The sequence below is a fragment of the Vulpes lagopus genome, chromosome 2 (genome assembly GCF_018345385.1).
Source record: "Vulpes lagopus strain Blue_001 chromosome 2, ASM1834538v1, whole genome shotgun sequence".
Classification (NCBI taxonomy): Eukaryota; Metazoa; Chordata; class Mammalia; order Carnivora; family Canidae; genus Vulpes; species Vulpes lagopus.
This window is the reverse complement of record NC_054825.1, coordinates 40,384,601-40,394,495: the sequence shown is the minus strand read 5'-3', so window position 1 is coordinate 40,394,495 and position 9,895 is coordinate 40,384,601. Positions and strand designations below refer to the sequence as shown.

At 37.5% G+C, this 9,895-nt stretch overlaps 1 protein-coding gene across 1 annotated transcript in view; it reads right to left on the bottom strand.

The window, feature by feature from the left end:
• Window positions 1-415: 415 nt before the first annotated feature.
• Window positions 416-9,895, bottom strand: part of VSTM4 (V-set and transmembrane domain containing 4) — a 100,478-nt gene continuing 90,998 nt past the window's right edge. The window contains exon 8 of the mRNA XM_041746081.1: window positions 416-3,002. Coding sequence (XP_041602015.1) covers window positions 2,877-3,002 — 126 coding nt within the window. The 3' untranslated portion in view covers window positions 416-2,876. The remainder of the gene's footprint in view (window positions 3,003-9,895) is intronic.

The window sequence follows — 9,895 nt, the reverse complement described above, 5'->3', positions numbered from 1 at the left end:
TCATGGTTAGTGATTTTTTTTTTTTTTTTTTGATAGGGAACAAATGAGTAGATCCGCCTCTTAGGTTTACTATGACAATAATGTCAAGATTTACCACCCCAAATATAAATAATAGTGAAAAGGAACAGAAGGGAAGGGAGAAGAAATGGGTAGGAAATATCAGAAAGGGAGACAGAACATGAAGACTTCTAACTCTGGGAAACGAACTAGGGGTGGTGGAAAGGGGAGGAGGGCAGGGGGTGGGGGTGACTGGGTGGTGGGCACTGAGGGGGGCACTTGATGGGATGAGCACTGGGTGTTATTCTGTATGTTGGCAAATTGAACAAGAATAAAAAATAAATTTATTATTAAAAAAATAAAATAAAATAAAAAATAAAAAAATAAAAAAAGATTTACCACCCCAAGGAAGCACCAGGGACAGATTATCCATTCCTTCCAGTTATGAGCAGAACTTGGGTAGTTTGCTTCTAGAGACAATGGTGGGATGATCTCTGCTTGGATGTCGAAAGTACCTTCCAAGATTCCCTTGGGAAGCATTTTCAGTAGGACGTGATGGTCTGGTGGGCTCCTTATACTCAGTGTTCAGCTGGTCCCTAGGTCACACAGCACAGTGTGGATCTGTGCAGTTATGACCAGAATGTTGGAGGGAAAAGTCTGAGTTGAATCTGAAACAAAGACCTATTAGGCTAACCTGTAGCTACCAGCTCTACAAAGCCTGGGCTCTTCTTAGTGGCACGTGTTTATTTCCATATAGGATGGCCCTAAGCTCCCTGAGTTTGAGGGTTATTGAAGCTCAGTTCGATTCTGCAGAAGCCTGGGGGCTCCCCTACCCTCTTGGCTGCCCCTACAATCTTCTCTTCACATGTCCCACCCTTCACCCCCACCTGGCACCCCAGGGACCCCACTAGCCCATATGGCTCCTTGTGCAAATGAAGAAATCACCCTCCTTTTTCAAAACACCATAGGACCACATTTTGCTAGAATATTGCCATGATAAAATGGGATATGCTGCTTATGATAATTATGATATGAATTATGAGCCAACCACATATTTTCCTCTCCTGATGGATGCTCTGGGAAGTTCCAGTGAATTCTTCCAAGTGGTATTTCTTCCTCAAAAGCCATGTGGTTTATTCACCATCTTTGAAATCTGGCAGACAGGAAGGGAATGAGATACAAGTATAGGCCAGAGAAAATGACCTTCTCTTTGTAAAGTCAAGCTATTTCTGCTTCTAGAAAATCTGCCTGCTCCCAATTTGGACCCTGTCCAATAAACCACAAGAGGTATTCATAAGTTATCTTTGGGAATGTTACTGTATAGCTAAGTTCTTGGACAAATATTTACTTTTTGAAGCTATCATAATGAGAGCCTTAAATTGTAAAGAAATTTCCATTTTGAAGATGTATACCAGTTGATGCATGAATGTTAACACAGTGTAGTGTAAAGCAATTTATAGGATCCAGAATCTCACAGTATTTGTTGTCCCATTACAAGAATTCTATGAGAGGTTAAGTCACCTTAAGATAAACATGAATCTGAGATAATTAGAGAATAAGAAACTTGACCAAGTTCACATAGCTATACAGAGGGGCACAAGTCACACTCAAGGCTATGTATAAAACATATGATTTACCATATATACATGATCCATTACAAAGCCAAATAATTTCTGTGGCGTGCAGTAAAGAACCACCCAGAGCACATCCACACAAAAGGTGTCTTGAACGAGACAGTTGACAAGATGTTTCTTTTCTAGAATGTCTCCATCTTCAGTGAGATCCTGGATGTTTTATCAGTCCACACAGAGCAACTTCCACACAGATTTATTTGCCTGTATCCCCCTGCCTGACCCCAATCCAAACACATTAGAAATGTGAAGCTGAGTCAGGAGAGGCACTTTACAACAGTAGGGTCTTTAAAACACATTTTCCCAGCTCAGCTTCTACTTCCTACTCTCCTATCCCAGGGGAACCAGGCAAAAACCTTTGCTCACACGACTGGGCATCCAATTAGGCTGGTAACCTTGGCACACTTCCAAAAGTCTTACTTCCTCCAGTGTGTCAATAGATGGCTAACTCCTAAGAATTTTTTGGAGAATATAAATTTCTATGCCAATACAAGTCCACCCTGATGGAGAGGTGGAAGTCCTTTAGAATGGTGTGCTACCTGCTGCTTGTCCTTCAGCCTTGGGTGAACACAGATGGGGAAATGGGCACTGGGGTATTTAGAGACAGTGGAGTGTTAGCTCAGACATCAAAGTTTCTCACAATCTGCCTCTGCCCTTAAATCAGCAGGGTCAGTGCATCTATTTAAAACAAGAGATGCTATCTTGAGTGACCATTTGGAATAAGCAGTTTGCTCTTCTTTAGATGCCCTTAGAAATGTTATCTGAAAACCAGTTAGTATCTATCTATCATCTCACACTTTGGCCTATAATGGCATTTCCTCTAGCTATATACTCTGAGCTTGATATCACAAATGCAGTAAGAGTAGAAGATTAAAATAAGATTTTAAAAAGATTAAAACCAGAAAAGAGATGAAAAATGAAGGGGTTTGGCTCAGCAGAAAAATCTCGTTGGGTGCTCTCAGAATCAGAGTCCACACTTCTCAGGGCTCAGACCCAGAAAAATCTTGTCCTGGGAGATTTGTCCAAGGGCTGCGGCCCCTACTCTTTTACAGAGAGGAGCCTAGTACCTAGTGCCTCATACCTTTCTTTGAAGATACCTGGAACACTGTTGGAAAGGGGCTCTCTGCCACACAGAAGGCACAAAAATAAGGATGCTGTTTCCATAGTATCATAAATAACTGGGATGGCAGGTATAAATAGGACCATGGAAGAGGACCACAGAAGACGACCACGGAAGAGGATGCCATGTTACATCTTGTTCTCCTCAAAGAGGATCTGGGCATAGACGGTGCTGGTGGGGAGGCCTTTGGCAGCCCGGGGGGGTTTGACCAGCTCCAGCTCAGCATAGGTCAGGTTCTCCTCAGCAATCTTTGGCTAGAAGACAAAACAACACAACTCTAGTTGACCACAGGGAATTCTACATCATACATTCATCAAGTGTGCATTTTTACTGCATTCTGGGGATCCAAAGACAAACAATGAACAAAATTTCCCCAAGGATATATAAAACCTAAAAGTCAAAATTACATACATCTCACTGTCTTAAAAAAATATTATGGCGGCACCCAGGTGGCTCAATGGTTGAACATCTGCCTTTGGCTCTCCGGTCGTGATCCCAGGGTCCTGGGATCAAGTCTCTCCTTCAGGGTGCCTGCTTCTCCCTCCACCTGTGTCTGCCTCTTTCTCTGTGTCTCTCATGAATTAAAAAAAAAAAAAAAAAAAAAAACTTAAAAAAAAAAGAACATTATGCCCTGAAAAGAGACATCATGATTTATTCTTAAATTGACATAGAACACTAACAAAAAATGACTAAACATTAAGCTACAAAGTAAACTTTAATTCTGAAAATAATGTTAACAAACAGAGACAGAGAGTGTGCACAAGAGGAGGATAGAGGAAGAGAATCTTAAGCAGACTCTCCACTGAGTGCAGAGCCCAACATGGGGCTTCATCTCATGACCCTGAGATCATGACCTGAGCAGAAATCAAGAGTCAGATGCTTAACCAACTAAGCCACCCAGGCATCCCACTAACAGTTTCTGATCAAAAGGAAACAAAAAATAAATACATAAAAGAGACAAAAACACAATACTCTAGAAATTAATAACAAAATTAGAATGGTACCATCTAGACATTTTCTTGAATGACTTAACCTTATAAAACTAAAGTTCTGGAATATCTTGATAATGATGAAAAGGAAAATATTACTTGCCAGAACCCAAAGAATGTAGTATTCACAGAAAAATCATTATCTTAAATATTTATATTAATATTAGAAATTAAATAAATCAAACATCCAATTAAAGAAGTTAGAAAAGAACAAAATAAATGGGAAAAAAGTAAAAAGAAATATCAATCAAATTAAAGCAGATTCTATCAATCACAAAGCAGAACAACACTAGAATTATAAAAATACCCCAAAGCTTATACTTGGAAAGCACCAATAAAACAAAAAAAATAAGCTGAAAAATAAATTAATCATGAAATAAAGGGGGAAAAGCACAATGAATGAAATAGGAAATGAGGAAAGGGGATATGATGTAAATAATTTTTAAAATTTTTTTAATTAAAAAAATACTACTTTCCTCAATTAATTGCCCCAAATTTTGAAATACAGGATAAAATAGATAATGTTCCAAAATATATAAATTATAAAAATTAACTCCAGAAAATGTGAAAATACTAATTATCATCAAAAAAGAAAGAGAAGGAAAGGAAAAGGAAAGAAAGAAAAGAAGGGAAGGAAGGAAAGAGAAGGGAAAGGGGGAGGAAACAAGGTCACAGAGCTCTTTCTCAAAAACACGAGGCCAGGCAGCTTTATAGGAAAATTTCTATGAGAAATTCCTTTAAGGAAAAGGTAATTCCAGGTAATAAAACTGATTCAGAACATTAAAAGAAAAACTTCACATGTTTTAAAGCAATCTCATTTATTAATGTAAATTTAAATCAGATTTACTCAGCATGAGGAAACATATTTAAAAGGCAGATAATACTGTTCCAGGAATGCAAAGATGGTTCAATATTAGAAAAATATACCAATACAATCCATTAGAGCAATAGATGCAAACAACAATATGGTCATCTCTATAGATGCTAGAAAAGCATTTAATAAAATTAAAAAGAAACATTTTTGTTAAAAATAACTCTTAAATGAAAGAGGCATAGGCATATATTTTCCTGCCATGATTAATAAACATTATTAAAATAAAGAATAACTGGTGGATTACTATGGAGTGACATCAGCATCATGGCAGCAGAAGTCATTCCTTTTATCTCTCCCCTTGGATGTACAACTAATTGGACATCCATAACCAAAAAGAAAAGTACCTCTGTATAGCAGACCAGGACACCTGAGAGATCTGTCCATCTGTGCACCTGAAGGTGGGTGGAATGGACTGCAGAGGAGGCTGCAGAGGGAGGGTGGTGGTGGTAGAGCCAGTGGTGGCATGGACAGTGATGGCAGAGAAGGTGTGGCTGGTCCAGCAACCAGCCTGCACCACCTTTCTGGCGGAGAAGGTGAAGGGTGAAGGCAGTAAGTGCAAGTGGGCTGGCTATGTGCCTTATAGCTGGAAGGAAGACCACAGTGATGGGGGAGAGGGAAAGGGATTGACTAAAGTGTCTCCTGCTGTCTGCCCCAGAAGGTAAAAGACCATCCCTACCTCAGGATCCCCCTATGAAGCAGTGGGCACACCCAAAGCCCTAAGCACTGAGTGAGCACACACCTTCCTCACTCACCCCTGCTCTGCACTCACCTTTTGCTTTTTTAAATGCATAGCAGCCTGTCAGCTCCCTTAAAAGAAGCCAAAAACTTGTGCTATAGCGCCATCTTCTGGAAAACAAAAGGAAGGTTCCGAACTACCTATCAGTTGAGCTGTTAGAATCAAAGTAAACAAAATTTGCCTACATAGAAAAGGTGTTCACTACTTCAAATGCAGTGGTAGGACCACTTCTCATCAAACATCATGAACAATCACAGTAACATGAAAAAAAGTCACAGTAACCTGGTCTCACAAAGATAAAATGACAATTTTCTGGCAACCAAACCCAAAGATATGGAATATTTTAGTCTACCTGATAATTTAAAATACTTGAGGTAAAGAGTTCAACAAGCCATGCGAAAACTCAGGAAGACAGTGCAGTGATATCAGTAATAAAACTAATAAATAGAAGGAATACTTTACCAAGATACTCAAATTCCAGAACAGAACCAAACAAATCCTGGAGATGAAGAACTCAATAAATGAGACAAATAATGCATTAGAATGTACTGGAAATACAGCAGATGATGCAGAAGAGAGAATTGGTGAGCTCAAGGGCAAAAATATAGAAATGACTCTGGTAGAAAAGAAGAGAGAATCAAAATTTGTAAATAGTGAACAAACTATGGGAATCATTTGACTCCAATAGAAAAGACAACATAAGAATAATGGGTATCCCATAAAGAAGAGAGAGGGGAAGGGAAGAGAGCATATTTAAAGAAATAAGAGCTGAGAACTTCCTACTCCTGGGGAAGGAACTGGATATACAAGACCACAAAGCCAATAGAACACCTTATTATCTTAATGAGAAAAGATCCTCTCCAAGACACTTTATATTAAAATGGTCAAATTCAACAATAAAGAAAGAATTATAAAGACAGCCAAGAGGGGAAAAAAGACAGTAACCTACAAAAGCACCCCTATTAGGCTATCAGCAGATTTCTCAGCAGAAACTCCACAGGCCAGGAGAGGAATGACATATTCAAAGTACTGAAGGATAAAAACCATCAGCCAAAAATATCTGGTAAAGCTATCTTTCAGAAATTAAGGAGAAATAAAGGTTTTCCCAAACAAAAGCTGAGAGAGTTCACCACCACTAGAACTTCACTACAAGAAATGAAGCTCCCCAAGCAGACATGACAAGATGAAAGTACACAAAACTGTGATTTAGGCAATACATAGAATTAGAATACAATAGCTCTTCTTTAAAATAATATATTAACCTCTTAACTACAGCACAAAGATTAAAGGAAAAGAGAATTAAAGATAACTATAGTTATTACAACTTGGTAACAAATTCACAGTATAAAAGAGATCATTTGTGACATCAAAATATAAAAGGGGAAGAGTAAAAGAATGGAACCTTTAGAGGGAAATGAAGATAAACTGCTATCAGCAGGAAAAGGACTATTTTATCTATGAAATGGTTTGTGTATACCTCATGGCAACCACAAAGCAAATATCTAAAGCATAGACACAAAACTAAAAAAAGGGGATGGGGATGGGAGGAGACTATGCCAGTGACATGAAAAACCACCAACTTAACAAAAGTAGATAGAAACAGGAGGAAAAAGAAACAATGGAGAGACAAAGTAACCAGGAGGCAAAATATAAAATAGCAGTAGCAAATATTTAAGTATCAATGATCACCCTAAATGTAAATGGATTGAACTCACCAATCAAAGGCACAAGTGCCTGGATAGATAAAAAATAAGACCCAACTGTATGCTGCCTACAAGAGACTCATTTCAGCTCTAAAGACACACATAGGTTTGAAGTGAAAAAATGTAAGATGGTATTCCAAGCAAGCAGAAATGAAAAATTAGGCATAGCTATACTTATATCAGACAAAATAGACTTCAAGTCAAAAAGAGTAACCAGAGTCAAAGGTTATAATAATAAAGGGGTTGATACATCAAGCAGATGTAACAATAATAGATATATATGCTCCAACAACTAAGGAATGAATTAAGTATATATTAATTGTATTAAGTAATTAATATTACTTAAGCATATGTGTATATTATATATTGCCATTAAAAGAAATTAAGTAATTAATAAAAGATCATAAGGCAGAAATAGACAACAATACAATAATTGTGGGGGATTTCAATGCCCCACTTTCAGCAATGGATAGATTATTTGGACATAAAATCAACAAGGAAATGTTGAAATTGCAACTATTTTAGTACAAATGGATTTAACCAACACATATAGAATATCCACCCTGGGCAGCCCTGGTGGCTCAGTGGTTTAGTGTCGCCTTCAGTCCAGGTGTGATCCTGGAGTCCCAGGACCGAGTCCCGCACCGGGCTCCTTGCATGGAGCCTGCTTCTCCCTCTGCCTGTATCTCTGCCTCTCTCTCTCTCTGTGTCTCTCATGAATAAATAAATAAAAATCTTTTTAAAAAAGAATATACCACCCAATAGCAGCAGAATGTACATTTTCTCAAGTGTATGGAACATTCTCCAGGATAGATTATGTTAGTCCACAAAACTAATCTTAGGAAAAGTAAGAGATTGAAATCATAACAAGTATCTTCTTGGACCACATGGTATAAAACTAGATATCAATAAGAGGAAAGTGAGAAGATCTAAAAATATTTGGAAACTAAACAACACATTTCTAAACAACCATGGGATCAAAGAAGAGTCAAAAGGGAAATGAAAAATTATCTCAAAACAATTGAAAATATAACATCAAATTTTGTGAGATATATCAAAAGCAGTTCTGAGAGGAATGTTTATGACAATAAGCGCATATATTAAGAAATTAGGAAGATTTCAAACAACCTAATTTTACACCATAAGGAACTAAAAAAAGAAAACAAACTGAGCCCAAAGTTAACAGAAAGGAGGAAAAGAGTAAGGATCAGAGTGGAAATAAATGAACTAGAAAACAGAAAAATAATAGAAAGGATCAGGGAAACTAAGAGCTGGTTCTTTGAAAAGATAAACAAAATTAACAAATCTCAAGTTAGAAAAATAGAGAAAATTCAAATAAAATTTAGAAATGAAAGAGAAGATCTTAGAACAGATACTACAGAAATACACAGAATCATGAAACTACTATGAACAATTATATGCCAACAAATTAAATAATTGAGAAGAAGTGTTTAGAAACACATAACCTAAGAAGACTTAATCAGGAGGAAATAGAAAAGCGAAAGAGACATTGTTCTAACTGTAAAGAGATTGAAACAGTAATAAGAAAACTCCCAATACAAAAAAACTTCAAGACCAGACAGCTTCATGGGAAAATTCTACCAAACATGTAAAGAACAATTAATATCAACCCTCTTCAAACCCCTTTAAAGTATCAAAGAGGAGGAAACACTCCCAACTCATCCTATGAGGCCATCATCACTTTGATACAAAAACCAGGCAGGGGTACCACAAGAAAAGAAAATTATAGACCAATATCCCTGATGAATATAGATACAAAAATTCTCAAAATGATGTTAGCAAATCAAATTCATGAACATATTAAAAGGATTACACACCAAGACCAAGTGGGATTTATCCTCGAGATGCAAGGATGGCCCAACATACACAAATCAATAAATGTAATTCACCATATTAATAAAATGAAAGATAAAAAGTTACATGATCATCTCAGTAGATACAGAAAAGGCATCTGGCAAAATACAATATCCTTTCATGATAAAAACCTTTAAGACTAGATATAGAAGTAACATACTTCAACATAATAAGGACCACTTATGACAAATCACAGCTAACATTATACTTAATGGAGAGAAATTGAAAGTGTTTCCCTCCAAGATCAGGAACAAGGCAAGGATGCCCACTCTCACCGCTCCTATTCAATATAATATTGGAAGTCCTAGATAGAGCAATTAAGCAAGACAAAGAAATGAAAGGCATTCAAATCAGAAAGGAAAAGCAAAACTGTTACTATTTGCTGATGATATGGTTCCTATATATAGAAAATCCCAAAGAATTAGTAAAAATGTATTCCAGTAACATGGTAGGACACAAAACCAACATATAGAAATTTTTTTAAAAATATTTTATTAATTTGGGGATGCCTGGGTGTCTCAGCGGTTGAGTTCCTGCCTTCCGCCCAGGGTGTGATCCTGGAGTCCCGGGATCGAGTCCCACATCGGGTTCCCTGCATGGAGCCTGCTTCTCCCTCTGCCTGTGTCTCTGCCTCTCTCAATCTCTGTCTCTCATGAATAAATAAATAAAATAAAATAAAATCTTTTTTTTAAGATTGTATTTATTTATTCATGAGAGACACACACAGAGGCATAGGCAGAGGGAGAAGTAGGCTCCATGCAGGGAACCCAATGTGGGACTCAATCCCGGGACTCCAGGATCACACCCTGGGCCGAAGGCAGGCACCCAACTGCTGAGACACCCAGGCATCCCCCAACATATAGAAATTAACTGCACTCCTTTACACTAAAGATGAAGCACCTGAAAAACAAAAAGAAAATGAATCCATTCAATACAGCATCAAAAAGATACTTAGGAATAAATTTAACCA